The 23,294-nt window shown below is 48.2% G+C and overlaps 2 protein-coding genes across 2 annotated transcripts; one reads left to right on the top strand and one right to left on the bottom strand.

Annotated features, from left to right (window-relative positions):
- Positions 1 to 7,536: 7,536 nt before the first annotated feature.
- LOC123102657 (uncharacterized) lies at positions 7,537 to 8,926 on the bottom strand. Its single transcript, XM_044524077.1, has 2 exons — positions 8,309 to 8,926; positions 7,537 to 8,216 (listed from the first exon to the last, which is right to left on the bottom strand). The coding sequence occupies exons 1-2, from the start codon at positions 8,444 to 8,446 to the stop codon at positions 7,803 to 7,805; spliced, it is 552 nt and encodes a 183-aa protein (XP_044380012.1). The 5' UTR covers positions 8,447 to 8,926; the 3' UTR covers positions 7,537 to 7,802.
- Positions 8,927 to 10,891: 1,965 nt separating this feature from the next.
- On the top strand, positions 10,892 to 16,962 carry LOC123102656 (poly [ADP-ribose] polymerase tankyrase-1). The gene is made up of 11 exons (XM_044524076.1): positions 10,892 to 11,165; positions 11,525 to 11,671; positions 11,753 to 11,884; positions 12,036 to 12,175; positions 12,352 to 12,438; positions 12,590 to 12,718; positions 13,488 to 13,640; positions 14,473 to 14,574; positions 16,214 to 16,384; positions 16,475 to 16,554; positions 16,656 to 16,962. The coding sequence occupies exons 1-11, from the start codon at positions 11,099 to 11,101 to the stop codon at positions 16,681 to 16,683; spliced, it is 1,236 nt and encodes a 411-aa protein (XP_044380011.1). The 5' UTR covers positions 10,892 to 11,098; the 3' UTR covers positions 16,684 to 16,962.
- Positions 16,963 to 23,294: the final 6,332 nt, after the last annotated feature.

The raw sequence follows: 23,294 nt of genomic DNA, 5'->3' as shown, positions 1-23,294 counted from the left end.
GTAAACGGGTTCCACCTCACTCGAGTCCTTATGGACGGAGGTAGCAGTTTAAATCTGCTTTACAAGGATACAGTGCGCAAGATGGGCATCGATCAGTCAGCGATCAAGCCCACTAAGGCCACTTTCAGAGGTATCATACCAGGTATGTATGTCAGCTGTACAGGCTCCATTCCCCTCGAGGTAATCTTCGGATCACCAAAAAATTACCGTACCGAAGAGTTAATCTTCAAAATCGCCCCTTTCCGCAGTGACTATCAAGCACTGCTCGGGCGAACCGTGTTCGCTCGATTCAACACGGTGCCACATTATGCCTACCGTAAGCTCAAAATGCCCGGTCCATGCGGCGTCATCACGGTTCATGGCAAGGCCGAATTTTCTTTCAACGCCAACAAATACATCACTGCCTTAGCAGCAGGAACACCGGGCACCACCTGGCAGCCGAACCTCGAGTCGACACCCAGGCTCCCGGACACCGTCAAGGGGCTCCGAACCACTTTGCGGAAGGATACTCCGGCCCATCCAGGGTTCAATTAAACACTCCGGCAAAGGCCACGACAGGCCGAACTCAACGGCTCAACCGCCCTCCAGCACGCAAACATTTCTTATATTTCCTTCGCAGGTCCACCTTTGCACCGACCAGGACGGACTCTACAGAGGCAGCTCGAGCGCGCCTGGGATCCTTAGACATTCCCCACAACGACCATCCGGCTACAATACGGACCCGCTCTCAACCTCTTCCCCCTGGTCATAGCAGACCTGCTGGTTATTTCTTATCGAAATCATTTCGTCAAATGGCATCCAAACACAGCGGTACGCCCTAAATATGCCAGGGGCTTCGTCTTCCTCGTAACACGGCAATAAAAGTCCGAACACCTTCACGGAAGTTCGGCACCCCGAACTTATAGCATTATATGCATCAGCTCCAAATCATGTCTTGGGTCAATAGTTGGGTTTGCGCGGCTCCTATGTTTTGGTACCTTACGTTCCGCTATATTGGCTAAGGTAGCACTAGGAGAACTACTGCGATTGTGTCCCGGTTCTTCCGGACGAGCACCTCAGTAGAGAAAGCCGAAAACTGACTATCATGATATGGCGAGAGCTGGTCAGCTGTTCGAGCGGTCACAAAATCTTTAAGGATTTCTCTCGCACAATGCCATAACCAATGCAGCGTGCGATGGATCGACTTTTTTTCTTCGATCATGTGCTTATAGAGCCCCTAGTACGGTCTTCCGAACACAAGGGGCTGCGCCGACCATACTAAAGCTCCTACGGCTAAGTGAGAGTGATAAAGCCCTATAGTCCGTTTGCCTGGTTCGTTGTGCTGAGCATCTCCCTTGGAGGACCCAAAACTAGGATAAAGAGTGCTCAGGTTTATCCCGAACACCCTCGTACTCCTGACGTGGGGGCAGAAGCCGATGACTGGCCAACTCTCGGCCTTAATATACAAAACAGCCGCATAGGAGGGTAAACTTTTATATAACATTCGACATATCAACGACCTTGTTTAAACATTACAACGGACAATACGATCCACATTCAGGGAAATATAATGTCCTTGGTATATAGCTCCGCCGCCAGGTAGGATCCTTTCAGGACACTCTTATAATATGATTCGGGCTTGCGGTGCTCCTTCCCCTCCGGCGGTCCTTCGGTCACCAACTTTTCAGCATCCATCTTCCCCCAATCCACCTTTGCAAGGGCAAAGGCCATTCACGCTCCTTCTATACAGACCAACCGCTTGATGACGCCAAGTCAAGGGCAAGCACTTATAGGCCGCCTTACGAGCCCGAAGTAGCTGCTTGGAATCAGTTCGGTAGGCCATAGCCGGATAGCCACATCTTTCATGGCTAGTTCCGCCGCCTTATGCATTTCGATCAGTTGTTTCAGTTGATCGGCAAAAGGCACCAGATAATTCAGCGCCAAATACTGGGACCAAAAAAGCTTATGGGCGGTGTTCCTTCCTTCGGCTCGGTAGAAGTGAGCGGCATCTGATATACTGTGCGGCAGCTCGGCAAATACACCTGAGAAGTCCAAACTCACAATCAGAAACATAGTTTTTCCTTTAAATATTTTTTACATGGGAAAATCTTACCTGCCGTGATCTTCCTCACCTCTTGGATCCCCTGCAGCGCGCTTTGGGTTTCCCCATGGGCGTCGCTCGTGGCTTGGCACGCCTTGGTGAGTTCGGACTCTTTCTCTGTTAAACTCTACTCCAAGGCCTCGCATTTACTTACGGCCTCTTGCAGCCCCTGCTCAGCTCTAATAACTCTGGCTTCGTGTTTCTCACGAAGAGCCCGCTCCGTGGCCGCCTTTTTCTCGGCCTCGGCAACGGCCATTTTGAGGGCCTCGACTTCGGTCATAACTCCTAGCACAAATTATGCGGCTTATTTCATATTGAACATTTATCTCGCAATAAACGCACATAATACTGATGCATACCTTGTTTATCCCTTAACTGCATTTGCAATCGGCCAATTTCTTCTCTGGCCCGCTCCAGACTTTGATTCAGTCCGGCGATCTCCGCAGTGTGAGAGGCAGCAGCCACTACAGGTACCTGCTTGAAACAAGAGTGAAATCAATGTCATTTAGTGAGTCTTCCTGAGATCATGATTTCAATTCCCTGTCCGGTTCTTTCTTTCACCGAATAGTGTATCAGGGCTACTATCTATACTATGACACTCCTCGATAACTCATATAACATACCTCAAAGCCTTTTATAAGACTGATACAGGCTTCGTTCATTCCACTCTCGGTCGACTGAATTTTCTCAATCACCGCGCCCATCAGGGCATGGTGTTCATCAACGATGGAGGCATCTCGTAGCGCCACCAACAAAGCATCCGACACTTCTGGATGGACAGAGGTTGCGGGCGGAATCTTTTCCCCCATGTCTCCGGCCCCTGCGGTTCGACCTCCAGGCGCCGCCTTCACGGTTTTTTCCTTTTCTCCTTGGCCGGGGTCCTTTTGGGACGAGGCCTTGGTGTTTGGCACCTGTTTGGAGAAAGGGTCCTTCAGGGGCGTCCCGCTCTCCACAGCGTTTGAGCTCAGCAGGTCCTCCGATGAGGATTGTTCGGTACGGGACCTCGCCGGACTACAAGAAATATACGGCTTAAGTTAAAATACTAAGTTACGATGAGTCCGGACGCTTAAACGTATTCAAATTTTATATACTCACGAGTTCACTAGGGGCTGGGCCCTGGGATCCCATGCCGGTCTACTGTCGGCGACGGCAGGAGACTCTTCTTGACGAGGAATCTTTCCTCTTTCAGGTAGTTCGGCCTCCAAGTATGCGGAGGCCGTCCTCTTCCTTCCTTCCTCCGCAGGGGATTCATCTCCCTCCTCCTTTTCGTCCTCTTCGAAGGCGGAATGGGCATCAGAGCCTTCGGGTATCGTGCCCGAAGTGCCGCGACGACGAAGGCCGCCCCGAGTCTTTTTAGCCTCCTTCTCGTCCGTCTTCTTCGCCACCTTGTAAGGCGCCGGGACCAACATCTTCGTCAGAAGTGGGATGGCCGGGTCTTCGGGCAGCGGGGCTGGACAATGGATCCGCTCCGCCTTCTTCGTCCAGCTCTGGGAAAGTTGAATAAACACGCGTCAAGCACGTCCATTGGGTCATGCGGATGGAAAAGTTTGATAAACTCACCGAACTTGCAGGGCGGGACAGTTGGTACCCGCGGTCTTCGGCGGAGTTCGGCCACGATTTGCTGGACTTAAAAGGCACCTTCCAGATGTCCTCATGCGACGAGCCGAAGAGCCTTCGCAAGGTTTGGTGCCTGGCCGGATCAAACTCCCATAGATTGCGAGTCTGGTGTTGACAAAGCAGTATCCGGCGGACTAACATCACCTGGACTACGTCGATGAGTTCAATGTTCTTATCTCCCATATCTTTAACGCGCGTTTGGAGCACCGACAGTTCGTCGGACGAGGACCAATCCAGTCCTTTCTTGACCCAGGACGTAAGCCGCAGAGGGGCGCCAGATCGAAACTCGGGAGAAGTGGCCCGCTCCTTGCCGCTCGGCTCAGTGATGTAAAACCCCTGTTGTTGCCACTCCTTGATAGAATCATTAAAGGTTCCTATTGGCTATATGACGTTGGGCATCTTGCTCACCATAGAGCCCCCGCACTCGGCGTGCTCCCCGCCCACCACCTTGGGCTTCACATTAAAGACCTTTAGCCATAAACCGAAGTGTGGCGAAACGCGGAGAAAAGCCTCGCACACGACAATGAATATCGAGATGTTGAGGAAGGAATTAGGGGACAGATCGTGAAGATCGATCCCATAATAGTACATGATACCGCGAACGAATGGGTGGAGGGGAAATCCCTGCCCATGGACGAAGTGAGGGAGGAATACAACCCTCTCGTGGGGTTCCGGAGTGGGGACGATCTGTCCCGCCGTCGGGAGACGGTGGCCGATTTTCTTGGCCAGATACCCGGCCTCCCGAAGCTTTTTGATATCTTTCTCTCAGACGGTAGAGGCCATCCATTTGCCTCCTGCTCCGGATCCTGACATCTTTGGAAGACCTCTTGAGGGCAGAGGAGGTGAACGCTCGCGCGTTGGAGCCTAAGCAGAATGGAATGAGTTGGGAAGAAGGTATGGGTGAAGAGGGTAAATTCTTGTCCCTTTATAAGGGCGAAAGAGGCGATGCGCCTCCCCCCTCGCTTGGTAAAACCTCTTATTCCCCAAGCATTGTAAGTAATGGCGTGGTTGGGTTACCCACGTCCGTATTGATGAGAATCCCGTAATAAGGGGGACCCGATCTCTGCTTTGACAAGACGTGTCAAGAAAACCGCCCCATGTTATGTGCGGTGCTGGTTGAGAAAAACGGTTCGAATAATGACCGAGCCATGACATGATGTCGTGCTGTCAGAACGCGTCAGCAGATTAGATTTGTGGAAATATTATTCTCTCTGCGGTAGTATGTGGAACTTGTTTTGCAGAGCCGGACACTATTCTGGTGTTCAAAATCTTCTATGGAGTATTCGGAGGAGGAACCCGCCTTGCAATGCCGAAGACAATACTGCACGCCGGACTCATCATCATTGAAGCCTGGTTCAGGGGCTACTGAGGGAGACCTGGATTAGGGGGTCTCCGGACAACCGGACTATATCCTTTGGCCGGACTGTTGGGCTATGAAGATACAAGATTGAAGACTTCGTCCCGTGTCCGGATGGGACTCTCCTTGGCGTGGAAGACAAGCTAGGCAATACGGATATGTAGATCTTCTCCCTTGTAACCGACTCTATGTAACCCTAGCCCCCTCCGGTGTCTATATAAACCGGAGGGTTTAGTCCGTAGGACAACATACAATCATACCATAGGCTAGCTTCTAGGGTTTAGCCTCTACGATCTCGTGGTAGATCAACTCTTGTAATACTCATATCATCAAGAACAATCAAACATGACATAGGGTATTACATCCATCAAGAGGGCCCGAACCTGGGTAAACATCGTGTCCCTGGCCTCCTGTTACCATCCGCCTTAGACGCACAGTTCAGGACCCCCTACCCGAGATCCGCCGATTTTGACACCAACAACGGTCTTCTTCTTCTTCTTCTTCTTCTTCTTCTTCTTCTTCTTCTTCTTGTGGCCAATCGTCGCTGGGGAGACAATGGCCAACCCGCCGACCTTGCTATCGGCGGTGACAACCGGTGTGGTGAACCGGATGCGATTTTTTTATCTCCAACCATTCTGTGGGGGCGGTGGAGCAGGGGTGGTTTTCGACGGCGACATGCCGGTGGCATGGCGGAAGGGTCTTGGCTACCCATTTTGGCCAGAGCTGCGGTCATCGGCGGCAATGGTGGCGCGTGGGAAGGCGACGACAGGAAGGATGACGCGCGGGGCGGGAGAAAGAGGTGGGGGAAGTTTATCCGACCAGGGGGTTTATTTAGTATTTTAAGCGTCCTGAGCCAATTTTTCGGCATAGGGGTAACTACTCTAACCGATTTAGTACATCGGCTAGGTACAATTTAGAAGAGTAAACGTGAAATATTACTTCTCTATAGTTTTCTATGTGGATCATCTAGAGATGCCCTAAGCATCCATCCAACCACATGTTGGTTTGCAATTGACTCTTGCTCGATGCAGCTCCCGCTGCTCGTGGCGGGTGTGGCGGTGGTGGATGGGGTTACCGGCGGTCTCCCGGTGGTGGCGTCGATCCGTGTAGTGGCGGGGTTGGCGGGCGGAGGTGTGGCCGGTGGTTGCATGTTCCAGTGGACCTACGACTTGGTCCCGGCGAGCGGCGTAGGTTTGGGTAGCGGCCCGATGTGTTGGTTACTCTGGTCATGGGCTACGACGGCGGTGGGAGGTATGGTGGCCTCCCTGCTGCTTGCTGTCTACACGGCAGCTCGGCGATTCTGGCTGCATCGACGGCTAGCTTCTCCACCGGCGTCGGCTCGTTTTGCAGGTGGACTGTTTCGGCCTTTGACCCCTCTCCTCGGCATTCAGGCGATACTTTCATCGAAGGGTGGGCTCTCCCCCAGTTGTGGTTCATCACTCGTCTCGCACCCGGCAGCAGGATGAACTCGTCTTGCGCCCGGCAGCAGGACCGAGCTTGTCTCGCGCCCGCCATCAGGACCGAGCTTGTCTCGCGCCCGCCATCAGAACCGAGCTCGTCTCGCACCCGACAGCAATACGATGCTCGTCTCGCGCCCAACGGCAGGACCGAGCTCGTCTCGCGCCCGGTGCCGAGGACGGGTTGATGGAGGCCATTTTTGGCTGGCCTTTTGGGTCTCGGCACTGCAGGCCGCCCAGGGGTGCAAAAGGCGGGTCCTTTCCACTTGTATCTTTGGTTGGGGCAGCGGTAGGGCTCGGGTGGGGTGGTGTCATGGTCTTGGATGCGGGGGCGGTGACCCTGGTGGTGGAACCACGGAGCTCATGGGCAAAGCCGGTGGCTCGGTGCTGCCCGGTGCCACAACCGTGTGGGCAGCGTGGTAGCCGGGGGTGTGTCGTGCGGTGGAGATGCGTGTGGGCGGGGTGAAAACCTGATCTATCTTTGGATGGACCGGCGGCGACGAAGCTCGTTCCCTTCTTGAAGGCGTCGTCGCGGCTCTCGTTGCCCGTCGTGGTGCTCCAAGGGAAACTCTGATCCTCAGATCGGGCGGTGGCGGCACTCCGGTGTCGTTTCCTTCATGAAGGCGCTGCCTTGAAACTCATGATTCGTCGTATGTGGCTTCACTTCTACGCGGTGGCGTGTTCACGGCGGTAGCCCCCGGCTGCTCTTGTAGTGCTAGGGGTGGTGTTGTTGCGCTCATCTCCTATGTATCTTGCCTTGATATGTGTGTGCAGGGGCGTAGCTACGTACAGCTAGCCGGTGTCACTGGCACCGGGTCCAATTTGTAGTTGCTTAATATAATTCATTGATTTAGTGTGTAGTTCATTGATTGTTTGACATGTGGGCATGTGTTTTTCTATGTGGACAACGGATAATTTTCAGTCTGGATCCGCCCCTGTGTGTGAGTGTGTTGTGAGAGCGTGCGTTTGTATCAAGTGCCATTGATCATTATAGGTACAAAGTTAGTATAAAATTGAGTCAACTATTTTAAAATGAAGGGAGTACTTTATAAAGCGGGGCGAAAGCATTTTTGGTAATTGACTCTTGCTCTTAGGAGACGCGCCTAGCCCCTTGTTCACCGCAAGAAAATACTCCCTCACGTTCTTATATTAAATTATTATAGAGGGAGTACCAAATACAAAAATACAATCTTTCCCTACTAATAAAGCAGCTAATGCTTCTGCCCGTACGTCGTTGGCGTTTTTGCGCAAAAGCCCTTCTATTTCTTTGAAATAAGCCCGCAGTCCCTGTTTAAGTGGCACTCTGGAAAAATGTTTCATGTTTGCGCGACATCACGGGGACGACGCCACCGCCCCGGCGCCTGCCAGATCCAAGCGGGGAAGGGGAGGAGGGGGCATCCCAGCGGTGGTGAAGCTTGGCGGAGTAGGGGGCGGGTCGGCCTGCTGGTTTGCCGGCACTGGAAAGGCTCGTGGCAGGGAGCTCCTCTCCTCTGCTTTGGGAGGTGGCTGAAGCGCTCGGGCTGCAGAGCTGCTTTGTACAGAGTAGCCTGGCCATCCACGAGGGCACCCGGGCGCCGCCGGCGTTCCTCATCGAGCTGCCCAAGTTAGCGGCCGCGCTGCACAGGTAGATGGGCGCTGGGACCGTGAACTGGCGCTCGAGAGTGACACCCGCAGCGCCGTTGTTGTGCGGTGGAGCTGCTGCTTCCTGTTCGAGAGGTAAGAGAGAGTGTGAGGAGAGGCAGTACACCGGTGGTAGAAGGGGATGAGGGAGGAGGAAGGAGGGAGGAGGTAGCTCACCGGCGGGGGTCCTGCTGCTGCTACTGCAGTCTGCAGATCGTCGACGAGGGCGCGAGGAGGAGGCGCTCGGGTGGTGGGATGGGATCTGAAGATACAGAGGAAAAGGGACTTGCGCGAGGACGGCCGGCGTTGGAGCATGAGTGAGCATGGCCATGGCCGCCGTCGCCATTGAACGGCACGAGCGTCGGTGCTGGAGCGCACGGCGCGGAGCTAGCTCCTCTGCAGAGGAGCCCATCGTGGGATTCCCGGTGGTTGCGCGGGTGTGTAGCGCGCGCCATGGCCGGGGGAGCGGGGATTCTAGGCGGGGGAGCCAGCGCCCATGGCCGGGGTGGTGAAGGGATCCGGGGGAGCGGCGAGATTCGGTGGCGTGCGCCGCGGCGGTGGGTGCAAGCGGCAGCGGCGGCGTGTCCCAGGGGAGGTCGGCATGTGAATAACTGGCGCAGCGAAGAAAAACTGAGGAGATAAGATTCTGTGGAGGAGCGCTAGCGATGCGGCTGCTGGTTTCTTCTAGACCAGCCGACGTGTGTGGCTATCTTTTTTTAGACAGTTTTTTTTATACTAGCGTGCATGCAGGTTCACAGTTTCTGTTTTTAATAGTTTGGACTTTTTTTTACGAGATTAAGACTTTGAATCCTTCATGCACCGATAAAAATCTTCGAGTCCATCACTTGGGCGTGTTAGTGTGTGCGTCTTTGTTCTCTGAACCACGCACACATTGCCTTTCTGTTTTAAGGTTGAATTTGACTCATATCAAAAAAAATGAATTAGACTATGTGTATGTCCCTCACTCTGACTAGCTGCTAGGGCGCAAAAACTGAAAATAAACAAACACCATACATACATGAATAAGGATCAGACAATATATTGGACTAACATATATACAGAGGTTAAGGCACACACGACGAAAACATATGTGCTTACACATTCAGTAAAGTAAATATAAAATAAATTTTCTCCAGTTGATCCCGGTTCATACAAGTGCATAATAAGCCATTGACGTCAAAACGACATTGACGTGTCATGCCAATATAGGCTTTAGTTGATCTCAATGAAGCTATCGTTCGGGATCAGAAAAAGGAATCCATGCCTGACATCCTTAAAGATGGACATGTTGGTATGGAGGGACTTGGCAACCACCTTATACATACTTCGGGCCCAAACATTAATGCTATGGAGAAAAACCAACAATTGTATCAAGGTAAAATTACTTTGAAAGTGTTACATGCATAAAAAAATATTGTTTGATGGTAGTACAATAATTAATCTGCCGATGTGGTATGCTTTTTTCACTAGGCAACGATGATTTGATCTACAACATCCTAACATTTTTTTGGTTCCTAAATTGTAGGACGCTAGCAATACAGACGTCATCATTAATTAACTCATCCATGCTTATCGGAAACCATATTTAGGGGTACCATAGTACAAAAATATTATTATTTAAACAAAAAAATATAGTAAACAAAAGTAACCTACTTTGGTGAGCTAGCTTACTTTATTAAACAAAGGTAATTACAGAAGTTGTTATACCCTACTATCATGATTTGAAGACATTAATAATTCTATATAGGATAACAATAACTTTACGTAGTGATAATCACCTAAAAGGATTTAGATAGAATATCATAGTTGGCTAATATAAACTTAAACTGGCAGCCAAAATAGTTGCACAATTTAAAAAGGGGTTGCCGGGAAGAAGTAAAACATTACTGTACAAACAACACATATTTGATGCTTATCTGCAGGCTCATGAGATTAATTTATGAGTAGCTATGTATGCTCTATTTATGATGCAGAATCTAATCTATTTCTTTGTTTAATCGACAATAGATTTCTACTCCCTCCGTTCCTAAATATAAGTCTTTTAAAAATTCCACTATAGAGACTACATTCACATGTATATAGACGCCTTTTAGAGTATACATTCACTCATTTTGCTCTGTATGTTGTCTATAGTGAAATCTCTACAAATACTTATATTTTGGAATGGAGGGAGTAAATCATAGAAAACTGTCATGAAGGCAAGCAATTTGGGTTGCAATCTCCAGTCATGAATGCTAGGGAACAAAGAAGTAAACGAGATAGAGAGCGTTAGGCATGGATGGCCATGAAGAAAAACCGGAAAAACTAAAAGAGCAACGTGAAGCCAATCAACAAAACAAAAAAACTAAAGATTCAACCCAGTTGCAAAAAAGGTGTACACAATAGAACAGAAAGTTAGAACATCTACATGACAAGTACTTCACGGTTAGCACACACGACAAAAGTATGCATGCCTGGTCGTCGGATGAAGCATACCACATTTTTATTGTATGGTGTCGGTAACTCAAAATAAGCATCACGTGTACGATATTTTTAGTCAATTGTGAAGCACAGAGCATGGGTGTGTGGTTTTTTTTTCTCCCGTTGCAACGCACGGGCAATTTTCCTAGTTAGTAAAGAAAAACACAATTAGCTATTTGCACGTATACTCCTGACGGCGTATCCACAGGCATCACATTCTACTAGTCTCCACCAGCAGGTACGCACCGGGAAGATAAAGAAATTAGAGCAACCTCACCTCACGTGACACGGAAGCAAACCCAACACGCGTTACCATTACTAGCATGGCCACGTGAGGCCCACTCGTTTCCCGTGCACTCCACGAGCCCCCGTCTGGCGCCACATACCACCGCCTGCTTTCCCCTCCCCTATCAAATCCTCACTCCACTCGCCCCGCCCAGCCAGATCTTCCTAGAACCTTCAGCAACCCTAGGGCCCCAGCGAGAGGCCTCTGCCGCTGCCGCCGCCATGGCCCCCAACCCCGCCGCAATCGCCCTCCTGGCTGCCCTCGACGGCAATCTCCGCCTCCTCAAGAGTAAGTGCCGTCGGCTCTGCCGCCGTCCCCTGTTATATCCAGTGTCGAATGAAATGATGTGTGATATCGGCTTCTCCATTGTCCCGGACACTCTCGTGTAGCAATGCCTATGTAGCGTGGTCGAATCTGATGTTCTCTCCGGTTACTTTCTGAAAAAATTGGGCGTTAATTCCTTCGGCTTTGTTCTGCAAGTTAGGCAGAAACTGCCAAATTTGTGACTGCATGGATAGATAACTTCTGTATTTAGATCGATCTGGAGCCTCAGACGGTGCAAACGGCTCCCTAGTGCACCACGCTCCCCAGAATGTTCATGATTGTATTATTTGATTTTTGTTGCATCTGCAATTTCTCCATGCTAGAAATGTCCAAAAAGATGGATTTGCGGGAAACAAAGGACCCCAAAGGGCTCAACGCACTCCATTTCGCTGCAAATAAGGGGTCCCTGGAGATTTGCAAGTTCCTGTTGGAGGACGTGGGGGTCGATGTCAACTCGGTATCAAGCGTAGGTAAAATCTGTGCACCAGTAACAGGACTTGTTGCCTATATTAGTACTTAATTAGTACTGAAATGCCGCATTCTCCTTGTAGGTGCGACACCGATGTTTTATGCTGCACTCAAGGGAAATCTTCAGGTTGCCAGATATCTTCTCGATCATGGTAGCGATCCGGCGAAACCTAGTGAGAGGGGCTTAACGCCGCTGCACAATGCAGCAGAGCATGGTGCGTTCCTCATTCTTCAGTTCACTTGGTCTCTGAAATAGATGGAAGGCTTACAGGATAGTACTAGCTTACGAATGTTTTGTATACTATTTAGAAGACTAGAAGCTCCTTCTGTGCTTAATATTTGCTTATATATTTATTGTTCATCTAGGGCATTGTGAGATTGTAAGACTGTTGCTGTCCAAAGGAGTTGACGTGGATGTTATCAATTACCGAGGGACACCATTACATATGACTGCTGCAAAGGGTCAGCATCAGGCCATGAAAATTCTGCTGGAGCATGGTGCTGATGTAAGCTGTTGATTTCACACCTAATTGCATTGCATGCAGAGTTATAAAATGAAAAATAAAATGTGAAAAATTAGTCACCTGTAGCTTGAGGATGAAATGGTTCGTTCTCGAGATGCATCAGAATACTTGGTGGACATAATTTTAATTATTAATTGGCCATTCATTTGCCTTTACAGCCCAACAGAGTAGTCAATCATATCTTCTCACCACTAATGATGGCATGCTGTGGGAACTCCTTGGAATGCATGAAGCTACTGATTGAGGTCCAGTAACTTGTCTGCTCAATTTAATGTTTTTATGTTTGACTAATCAATTATATCGACCTCTAAACAATTGTTTGGAGCAGAATGCAAGTTAAATGTGCAGATCCTGTCTCTAAAGCTACCTTTGCATTTTGTATTTTCAATTCAATAGGCTGGTGCTGATGTGAATGGTAATAGTAGCTCTGGACCAACTCCTTTAACGGGGGCAGTTGATGATGGCTCAACTGAATTCGCCAAGTTCTTGCTGGAGGCTGGAGCTGACCCTAACATTCCTAACCAGGTAACATAGCTCCGGCTTTGATGATGCTTCTGTTTAGCTATTTTAATGCTTTCATGCTCGCAGTGTCACCTCCCTTGCAGACCTTTGGCTGCATGGTAATCTATTATGCTACTTCTAAGGTATCCCAAGCGAAGAAGTGTGTTGTATACTAACTATAGACCGATCATGCGTCAAGTATTGTGCAACCAGTGTGTATCTGAATACATCTGCTGGACTTTGCAGTCACCTGGTCAGACATTTCATGATTTGAAGCTGTAGTGATAGATTTTTGTGCCATGGTTTTGATTTTTTTTTCACAACACATACAACAGGTTCGGAATATCACAGAATCAGGATGCCATTGTGCCAGTTACTTCAAAAAAACGTTAGACCAGTAGGTTCAGATCATACCATTGGAATTCCATTATTGAGATGATTCAACAATGGAATTCCAATGGTATGATCTGAACCTACTGGTCTGACGATTTTAGCGAGTGCCACGATTACTCTGAACCTAACAGAATCGCGACACTCGCTAAAACTTCAGTCATGTTGCTACATCTCCTCCACATTTTGTTAGGTTCAAAATTCTAATACTGCCATCAGGATGAATTGATGAATAACTAGTACGATTTTCTTTTGACGGTATAGTGCAGAGAACTAGGGTGAATCGTGCCTGTCTTCCAATTCATGACTTTGATCATCCACCAAATTCCTTTTTCATACTGTTATATCTTCCATTTTCCATGCGGTGTTATATTACATCTTCCGGTTTTTTTTTGTAACATAGCACGGGGATATTCCAATCAAGAGAGCAGCAGTCCGTGGTCAACGTGAACTTGTTGAGCTTCTGTTTCCTAAGACAAACCCAATTCCATCTGTGCCTGATTGGAGTGTTGATGGGATAATTACAACTATGAAATCTCCACAGACCAGGGTTCAGGTATGTGTGCGATTTGTTACTTGATTGTAGGATAAATTGTACTCCCTCCGTTCCGAATTACTTGTCTTAGATTTTTCTAGATACGGAGGTATCTAGCATTAAAATGAGTCTAGATACATCCGTATCTAGACAAATCCAAGACAAGTAATTCGGAACGGAGGGAGTAGTTTGCTATTTAGATTGGAGTAAGTCATGATGCTCTTATGGATGCATTCCCCTTGAAAAGATTTCCACACAGTGCAAATTCTTATGACCAGTACATACATGATTGCATCCATGGTCTATTCCTGTGACCCCCCTATCTACGTGTTCTTTGTTCTTGATTTATTTCCGCTATGACAACATATCCTAGAAAATATGGTAATTGACACATGGTAATATTGATTATATTGTAGCTGCCATGTTCTCTCTCCAAGCATGTATGTTTTTGATAAATGAATAATGGTAGAAAGATTGAAGTCGCTGCATCTGTACCGGCATTGGGAAGCCATTGAACCCACAATTATAGGTTACTCTGCAGGTATTTGATTGGAGGATGTTACACATTAACTGAATTTCCTGTTGAAGTTTGTGTCAGCATTTTTTTATTAGCAAATTGCTCACAAACTTCAGTGGTTCTGGTCATGCGGGCACTTCCTCCAGCCAAGTCAGCAGTGTTAACAGAGGAAACATATGTCATGATTATTATTTTAGGAATTTTGACCAATATATCAAGATTATTATTTTAGGATTTTTGACAAGGAGCACATTTTCAACTGTAGCACCTACTGTGCTGCCTGAATCAGTCACACTCTCTATGCCTTTAAAGTTTAACCAAAATGCCTCTGTTCAGGATAGAGCTTCTGCAGAAGAACGGAAAGCTGATTTGAAGTCACAAGGGAAGGAAGCATTTGCAAAGAAGGACTACTTTACAGCAATGTACTACTATGGACTGGTAAGTGACTAAGTGCATGAACTAAAATAACTTGTTTGGAACAATACAAAATAAGCTCAGAAGAAACAGTAGTTCTAGGAGAGAATTCCTTATTTGGCCCTTCCTTAAAATTTGGTTCCCTTTTTGGCCCTAATAAAAAATTTCTTCCTGTTTTGACACTCAAACTTCATTTTGTTCCCTATGTGACATTTCTGTCAGTTTTGGCAACGAACACCGTTAAATGCGACATGAAAAGTCCATTTTATCCCTGGTGTAGTTTGTGCCGTGCGTTGGTGTGTGTTCTCGCTTGCATCTCAGACCAGCGGAATCGATTCGTATGTGTGTACTTGCGTATCCTCCGGAATAATACATCCAGCAGCCTGCTTGCCTATGAGGCTAGCTTCCATGTACATGGTGGTCAGATCCCGTTGCAAATAAACGACGACGCAACCTCAGCTTCGTGGATGCTGAAATCGAGGTCGGGACCGGCGGGACTGACGAAGCGGCGGGTGCCGAGCTTGAAACTGTTCTTGGCCATGTCTAGAGCTTGACGGAGAGATGTCCTGAGAAGCAGATTAGGTGGGTGCGCTGCCAGAGATTGAGGAATCACATCGGCTGGTGGTGGTGGGAGGTGCAGCGGTAGGAGGTAGCAGGGGGTTGGGCGCCCGTGCGACGCACATCCGCGTTGCCTGTGAGGCGCCCGTGACGGTGCCGGGGATGGCCCGCTGGACGACGCTAATTTAGGCGGTGGAGCAGATGATGCTCCGACGATGGCGCCAATTCGCGGAATCTACGATGGGAAGGGACGAGAAAGAGGGGAGAGCAGCGACGCCAGCTCGAAATTCGCCGCCGCGGCCGTCGCTCCCTCAGGGCGGGCACAGGAACGACTCCCCACCATGGCCGCCTCGCCCGTGACCCTCCTCCACTGCGACTTCCACCTCGGCCGCCCCCTCCTCCATGTTGCTCTTCGCGCCGCGCTAGGGTTAGGGCTCAGGGAGAAGGGGATCGGGGGAGAAGGGGAGAGAATCGGGACGGTTCGGCCAGAAAAGGTTTTTCTGTTTCTTTTTTTTTCAACGTGCTAAAGCAGGGGTAAATAGGAGTTTTCATCTCGTAGTTGACGGTGTTAACAACAAAGAATGACAAATAGGAGTTTTCATCTCGTAGTTGACGGTGTTAACAACAAAGAATGATGGAAGTGTCATGGAAGGAAGAAAATAAAGTTGTAGTATCAAAAAAGGAAAAACAAAATTTCTAGGGCCAAAAAAGGAACCAAATTTTTAAAAAGGATCAAATAAGGAATCCCCTCTAGTTCTAGAGCATCAGGTTCAGGATTGAAAGTGCAGTGACTTCAGATTTCCTTGTAGCAGTACAATTTGTTTACTTAATGAGGGTTGGTAAGATTGACGGATGATTCATCATGGTTTATGTTGAAATGTTTGTGAAGGCATGGGTGTCTTACATCAGGATCATACAATAAAAGTAACTACATTTCATTTAGGGTTGACACTTCATCCGCGACACCCTTTTCTGCTCAAGTCTGATGAGTGCTTATTTGTGCTTTTCTTACATTTAAACTAATGAAAATGCCTTCAGAGAGCCTGTTAGATCCAGTTATCATTGCATGGAAAAATCATGCGATGCTGACCACATGCAAATGTAGGTGATGGAGATAGACCCACTTGATGCGACCCTGTTTGCTAACCGGAGCCTCTGCTGGCTGCGCATGCGAGAAGGGGACAGAGCACTGGCAGACGCTCAACGGTGCAAAATGCTGCGTCCTGGTTGGTCCAAGGCATGGTACCGAGAGGGCTCAGCTCTCATTTTCATGGAGGTATAGTTGGTGTTCAAATCAAACCTTTCAATCTGATTCAGTCTCTCAACCTGTGTCTCACTTCCTCTCATGGCGTCCCTCCATTTACAGGATCACCAAAGGGCAGTTGATGCGTTCCAGGAGGCGCTGAGACTCGACCCTGACAGCAGTGAGATCAAGAAGATGTTAAGGTAATGATGCCCTTGAATCTTGCATCGTTGCCCCTGTTTGAATCTTGTTCAGTTTTGAGGTTTTCCGATGTTTTGACGCCTTCCATTCTTGCAACCTGCAGCGAGGCCAAAAGTAAGGCTACTCGCTAAGAGTAGGACCTGCGATGGAGCTGACATATAAGCAAGTGCCTATGTCCTACATACCTGTGATCATCCTGTCTTTTCGCCGGCTACTAATCCACTACCAGGCTTGCTCGTATTGCAGCCGTTGACAAGCTAGCTACTTTCGAACTGTGCTCGAGGGCAGCTGCGGAGCTTCAACAGGAATAAGAGCAATAAAACGTATTGTACTACTATGTATTAGCTGTGAAGGAAAATGAGTTGTTAGATGCACCAACAAATAATAGTTCATGAAGTTCTTTTACCTGAGATAGACGAGGCCAGCATGAAAATCCCTTGCAAGTTAAAATCCCCTTCAGCCACCTTGGCCAATTCGGTTGCCAGGGATCCTCCCGGGATCCCCCTACTTTCCCTGGATAGGAAAATCACGAGCTGAATCAACCCAGAGGAGCCGAGCCTACCGTGCAATTCGGTCGCCTGCGAAGGGGAAGGACCCCCTCCCTTTCCCTGACTGTTGCCGGGTGTGACTTTCACGCCTCAAGAGGCTGGGGACAAAATCCTCGCTCGCTCTCGCAACTGAGTGGCGGCGTTGGATGATGACTACGATTTTTCTCCGTCCGGCGGCCGGGACCGACGCCCTAAGAGCAACTTGGGGTCAAAGTGAACACAAAAGTTGGCCCGATGCGCCGGGCCAAACGGAGGCGCATCCGCTTTTTATTGGTCGGACGATCCATTTCTGACCTTTTTATCAGTTGGATGATCCATTTCAGACCCAAATTTAGGCCTCACGCCCGCCTACTTCTTTTGGCCCACCAGTTGGTAGCATGTAGGTCATTCTCTTCCTGCCCATCGACAACAAGCCCCTGCCCGTCGTCGCCGCCGCCCAGCTTCGATGCCCTTGCCAGCAGTACGGACCCATATACCTCCGCCAGGCCAAACGGAGGCGCGTCCGCTTTTTATTCGTCGGACGATCCATTTCTGACCTTTTTATCTGTTGGACGATCCATTTCAGACCCAAATTTAGGCCTCACGCCCGCCTACTTCTTCTGGCCCACCAGTTGGTAGCACGTAGGCCATTCTCTTCCTGCCCATCGACAACAAGCCCCTGCCCGCCCCACCTGTCGTCGCCGCCCAGCTCCGATGCCCTTGCCAGCAGTACGGACCCATAAACCTCCCCCGCACACGGCCACCTTTTCGTGTCCTTGCCATCATTGCCTTGCCTTCGGGCCACCGCGGCTCCCCCTCGACGTCGCTGCGACCACGAAGTTGCCCCCGTGACCCCGACCAACTCCTTCGTCTAACACTGCCAGCCAGCTACCTGGTCCATGGAAGACGTGTATCTCTTCGCCGGCCAGCTTCTTCGACGACGCCCGCAGCTATTCAATAGTTTGCCCCCAAGGTACAAATGGACTCCGCTGACAGGTTCTTTTTCCATAATTTCCTCTGCGAGTCCAATGATTCCCCATATGACAATAAGGAGATGGTGGCTTTTGTGTTGGTCGTCCATGATCACCTTAGTAGGCAGTAGCCGTTGTTCCGGGGCACGCTCCGGCGTTGAAATCGCAACCGAGAGAGGTGCCATTTCCTTCAACGCTCACCAGTGTTTGCAAGGCTTGCCGAAGGCCACTGCCCGTCGGTGAATGTTAACATCAACGACCACAACTATAACAAAAAAATATTACCTAGCTGACGATATCTATCCTTAGTGGACAACTATTGTGAAGACAATCTCTAACCCTGTATGAGAGAAGAGGAGGAGACTTGCACAAGAGCAAGAGAGTGCTAGGAAGGATGTGGAACGTGCCTTTGGTGTTCTGTAATTTTGATGGGGCATCGTTCGGCATCCTGCTAGAACTTGAAGCACCAAGAAGTTGTCGGAGATGATGACTGCTTGTATGATCATGCACAATATGATCGTAGAGGATGAGCGCCCAAAACGTATCTACGACCAACGGTTTCAGTTCTAGGATGATAATGTTGTGTCTGAACATGGAGAAGCGGCAACGTTTGCACGGGTCACTTAATTTCATCATCTGTGTGGTGATTAGGAAACTCACATTCAGCCGCAAGATGATTTGGTTGAGTATATGTGGGCTCATGTTGGCAACCAATAGATGTATCTTTTTTATATGTATTTGAGACAATTTAATTTTTATCTGACTTGTAAATTATGATATATTTATTTGGCTTGTGAACTATGCTATATTTGTTTGCTTGTGAAACTATGTAAAATGTGTGTATTTGTTTAAAAACGACAGCAAGCCTAGCGTGCGTGCAAAATTGGGTCTACGCGTTAGGTGTACTGCCGACCCAACAAAAACAAGGCGGACGATGATCGACGGTCGACCCAAATCCGTTTGGGTCGACGCGTTGGAGGTGCTCTAACTACCTATACAAAGCAATCCGCCTCCACGCTCTGCCAGGTCGCGTTTTGATCTTTCTACCAGCCATATACAAGGCCTTAACTTTAAGAAGGGCTTTCCAGCACGGAGAATCATTGAACCTGGGTTCAACCGTAGCCACAGTTCTTTTTTTTTATTCTCCGTGCTGGAAAGCCCTTCTTAAAGTTAAGGCCCTGTATATGGCTGGTAGAAAGATCAAAGCGAAATCAGGAGATCTAACTAGAGTGTGGAAAGACTCTATTAATGGGTCTAGACCATTCCAGGACTATTACCCCCTGCTGTTTGACATATGCACTGAGCAGGACTGCACTGTCGCAGAAGTCAAAGCTGTGACTCCCAACACCTTCTTTAGAAGAAGGCTTACCCCTGATCTTCAAAGGCAATGGGAGGATATGAGGAAATATATTGACAGTATACAGCTGGGAGTAGGGGGGACCAAGTATACTGGGGGCTAAATGGTAATGGTAGATTTTCTACCAAATCTATGTACAAATGGCTAGAAAACCCTCTTAGTGGCTGTCACTATAGATGGATTTGGAAGGCCAAGATCCCCCTCAAAGTCAAAATTTTCCTGTGGCAGCTATCTCAGGATGCTGTCTTGACTAGGCAAGTTATGAAGGAGAGGAGATGGCCTGGGGATCCAAATGCTCCTTTTGTGACAATATTGAATCATCCCGGCATTTGTTTTTCACTTGTCCTGTGGCTAAAGTGGTGTAGCGTTGTGTTGGGATGGCTTTAGGGACGGACCTCTGTCCAAACAGTTACTGGCAATATTTCACCTGGTGCCACACTTTCCTTCCCTATGGGAAGAAATACTACACTGTTGGCCTGACGGCCGTTTGCTGGGCTATCTGGTTGGCTAGAAATCGAGCCACCTTTGAGAAGAAACAGATTAAGACACCGTTTGAGATTGTGTTTTCCGTGTGCTCCTTTTTGCTATATTGGGCAGGTCTTCAGCAAGGTGATGAAGTCAAGGAGCTGCGCAGTGGGGCAGCGATGGTCAGGTCAAGCACTATGAGCATGATGAAGATGTGCGAGACGGCGAGGAGACCGATCGAGGGAGAATGATCTCGCAATCTCGCCTGCTGTCATAGTTGCCGCTGTCGTTTCCAGCTGCTGTCCGTTTTCTATTTGGCTCTTGTGATGAGCTTTTGGCTGTAATAGACTGTAGTATTTCAGGTCGTCGTTGAACTATGGTGTTGTCAGGTTTTCGCCCCATGGCGTTCGTTTCGATGTCGAGCGAACGCAGTGGGTTTCCTGGTGTAAGTGCATCTAGTGCCACCCCAGTTGGTTTTGGAGTATTGACGACAAACCTAGTTGAGGGACTAATGTGTTTGTGAGAATTGCAGGATAACACAGGTAGAAGTCCCTCATGATTCGATTTTACTACCAGAGATGACCCCTAAAAATGTATGAAGACATTGAAGTCAAAGGTGGTATATGAAGATATTCACATTGAAGACTATGACAAGAGAAGACACGATATGAAGACTATGGAGCTCGAAGACTTAGATCTTTCGTAGTTCTTTTTCTTTTGTGTTGAGTCATAGGAACCACCGTACTGTTAAGTGGGGTCCAAGAGAACCAGTCAGAATGACTGAAGTGATGCCTAAACCAAAAACCTATGTCTTCGAGTGAAAACAATGAGAGCGAATCTTGTCCAGAGTCGGACAAGTCAGCTTTGCTTGTAGCCCAAGTAAAGTTGCCATGTGAGTTTCAAATCTGACCGTTGGGACACGTGTCAGTTCCTTAGTGACCCAGGGTCATTTTGGACAAATCAGGTCGGGTTGCCAAGTGGCTATAAATAGCCCATCCCCTACAACCATAAACGGTTGGCTGCTCAGATTGAGAGTACGACTTTTGTCGTTTGAGAGCAACCCACCTCGAAGCCTTTGAGAGAGAATTCCTTGCGAGGATAAAGACCTAACCACCAGAGCCAGAGAGAATTGGGCATCACTTAAGTCTTCTTGTCTGTGTGATCTGAAGACTTATTACACTTGAGGACTGTGCATCCTTCAGCCGGTTAGGCGTCACGTTCTGAGCATCCAAGAGACCTTGTGGATTGCCAGTGAACGAAGTCTGTGAAGGTTTGGGAGTCTACCTTGAAGACTTACCAGAGTGATTGGGCGAGGTCTATGTGACCTTAGCTCAAGGAGAATACGGTGAGGACTGGGTGTCCTGAGCTGCGTGTTTAGGACTGGGTGTCCGGGACTGTGTGTCCTAAGGTTTAAATACCTAGCCACTCCAACCAGACGTACAGTTGTCACAGCAACTGGAACTGGTCCAACAAATCATTGTCTTCAACGAGTCACTGGTTTCATCTTCACTTCACTTTACTTACTGTTTCTCCTTGTGAAGTCATTGTATGTTTGCTTTATCATTTGTCTTCACTGAGTGACTGCGTGTTCTGTTTGGCTTCATAATATCTTCCTACCTGATCCTTACTACCTAGCTGCTATTAGTCTTTGTGCTTTCACTTCATTGAATACTTGACTATGGTTTGCCTAGTGTAGTCTACCTTCCGCTGCATGGTAATAGGTTTAATTTTATCGTTTGTCTTCAAAACTCCCATGTTATGAAGACTTTCATAAAAATCACCTATTCACCCCCCTCTAGTCGATATAACGCACTTTCAATTGGTATCAGAGCAAGGTGCTCCCTTGTTCTGTGTGATTCGGTTTAACCACCTGGAGTTTTAGCTATGTCGACTGCAGGGATAATTAAAGTCTCCGCTGCGTGCCCCGTCTTTGATGGAACTGAATATCCCTACTGGAAGAATAAGATGCGTATGCATCTTGAAGCCATTGACGTCGACCTATGGTATGTCGTCGAAAACGGCATTCCCAAGGCTGGAGAAGGTGTCACTGCTGCTGATGTCAAGAAATTCGTTCAACTGGACTCTACTGCCAAGAATATCATCTGTGGTCATCTGACCAAAGGACAGTATGGCCGTGTGAGTGCTTTGAAGACATCCAAGCTGGTCTGGGACTGGCTCTCCAAGGTCAATGAAGGCATCTCAACCCAGAGAGATCAGAGAATCAGTGTTCTTCGCAACCTCTTCAACCGCTTCAAGCGAAATGACAATGAGAATGTCCAGTACACATTTGACCGACTCACTGACATCACAAATGAGCTTCAAGCCCTCGGCGCCACTGAGATTACCAAACACGAAGTCGTCAAGACGCTGCTGAGATCACTTGATAGTTCGTTTGACATCCTGGCCCTGATGATTCAAGAACGTCCTGATTTCAAGACACTCGATCCGTCTGACATACTTGAGAGGCTCAACACACATGAGTTTCAGCTTTCGGAGAAAAGAGATATCTACGGTCCAAACTATGGGCGAACTCGTGCCTTGAAGGCAAAAGCTGTCTCCTCATCTGAAGAAGAATCTGATAGCAGTTCTGATGATCCTGAAGACATTGGAAGGGAACTTGCTATGCTTGTGAAGAAGTTCCAAAAGTTCACCAAGAAGAAAGACTTCAGAAAGTCTTCACGATCAAGTTCAAGGAATGATGAAGCTCCTGCTCATGACTACAAGAAGAAAACATGTCACAAGTGCAAGAAACTTGGCCACTTCATCTCTGAGTGTCCACAGTGGGACAATGAGAACAAAAAGAAGAAGAAGAGCAAGGAATATGACTCTGACGACAAGAAGAAGAAGAAGAAATACTTAAAGTCTTCTTCCAAGTCTTCCTCAAAGTCTTCATCACACAAGAAGAGCTCATCTGGCAAGGCACGTGCGTTTGTTGGAAAGGAAATGGATTCAGAGGAGGAGTCTGCTTCTGAGGAGGCGGAGGTGGAGTCTGAAGAGGAATCCGACTCAGGCGTCGCAAGTCTGGCTACAGCATACGTTGCCAAGTCCATCTTCGACACTGAAGACAATGACTTCATCACCGACGCCGATGCAAATGACAAGGACTAATCCGCTTCCACCTACTGCTTCATGGCACGCGGTGCCAAGGTAAACACACGCACTACTCATTATCAAACATCTAGTGATGATGACTCTGATTGTGTTTCAAAACCTAGCTACAAAACACTTGCTAAAATTGCAACTGAACAACAGAAAGCTATGGAACATATTCAAAAAAATTTAGACAGAAGCGATGATCTGTTGGGTGCTGAAATGACTCGATCTGAATCCTTAATTGAAGACATAAAAAATCTTCACGTTAAGTATCAGGAACTTGAAAATCGTCATGAAACTCTCTCAACAACTCATGAAAAGCTTTCCTA

Source organism: Triticum aestivum, chromosome 5A, assembly GCF_018294505.1.
Source record: "Triticum aestivum cultivar Chinese Spring chromosome 5A, IWGSC CS RefSeq v2.1, whole genome shotgun sequence".
In the NCBI taxonomy this organism is placed as follows: Eukaryota; Viridiplantae; Streptophyta; class Magnoliopsida; order Poales; family Poaceae; genus Triticum; species Triticum aestivum.
Note: the sequence above shows the minus strand (reverse complement) of the source record. Positions and strands in the feature narration are given on the sequence as shown.

What these genes read in the sequence shown, in the direction of transcription:
- LOC123102657 (XM_044524077.1), bottom strand. Translation starts at nt 8,446, where the DNA reads ATGCTCCAACGCCGGCCGTCCTCGCGCAAGTCCCTTTTCCTCTGTATC. An exon ending in CAGCAGCAGGACCCCCGCCG is followed by an intron (nt 8,217 to 8,308) that starts GTGAGCTACCTC and finishes CCTCTCGAACAG; the next exon opens with GAAGCAGCAGCTCCACCGCA.
- LOC123102656 (XM_044524076.1), top strand. Translation starts at nt 11,099, where the DNA reads ATGGCCCCCAACCCCGCCGCAATCGCCCTCCTGGCTGCCCTCGACGGC. An exon ending in TGCTGGAGCATGGTGCTGAT is followed by an intron (nt 12,176 to 12,351) that starts GTAAGCTGTTGA and finishes TTGCCTTTACAG; the next exon opens with CCCAACAGAGTAGTCAATCA. An exon ending in ACCCTAACATTCCTAACCAG is followed by an intron (nt 12,719 to 13,487) that starts GTAACATAGCTC and finishes TTTGTAACATAG; the next exon opens with CACGGGGATATTCCAATCAA.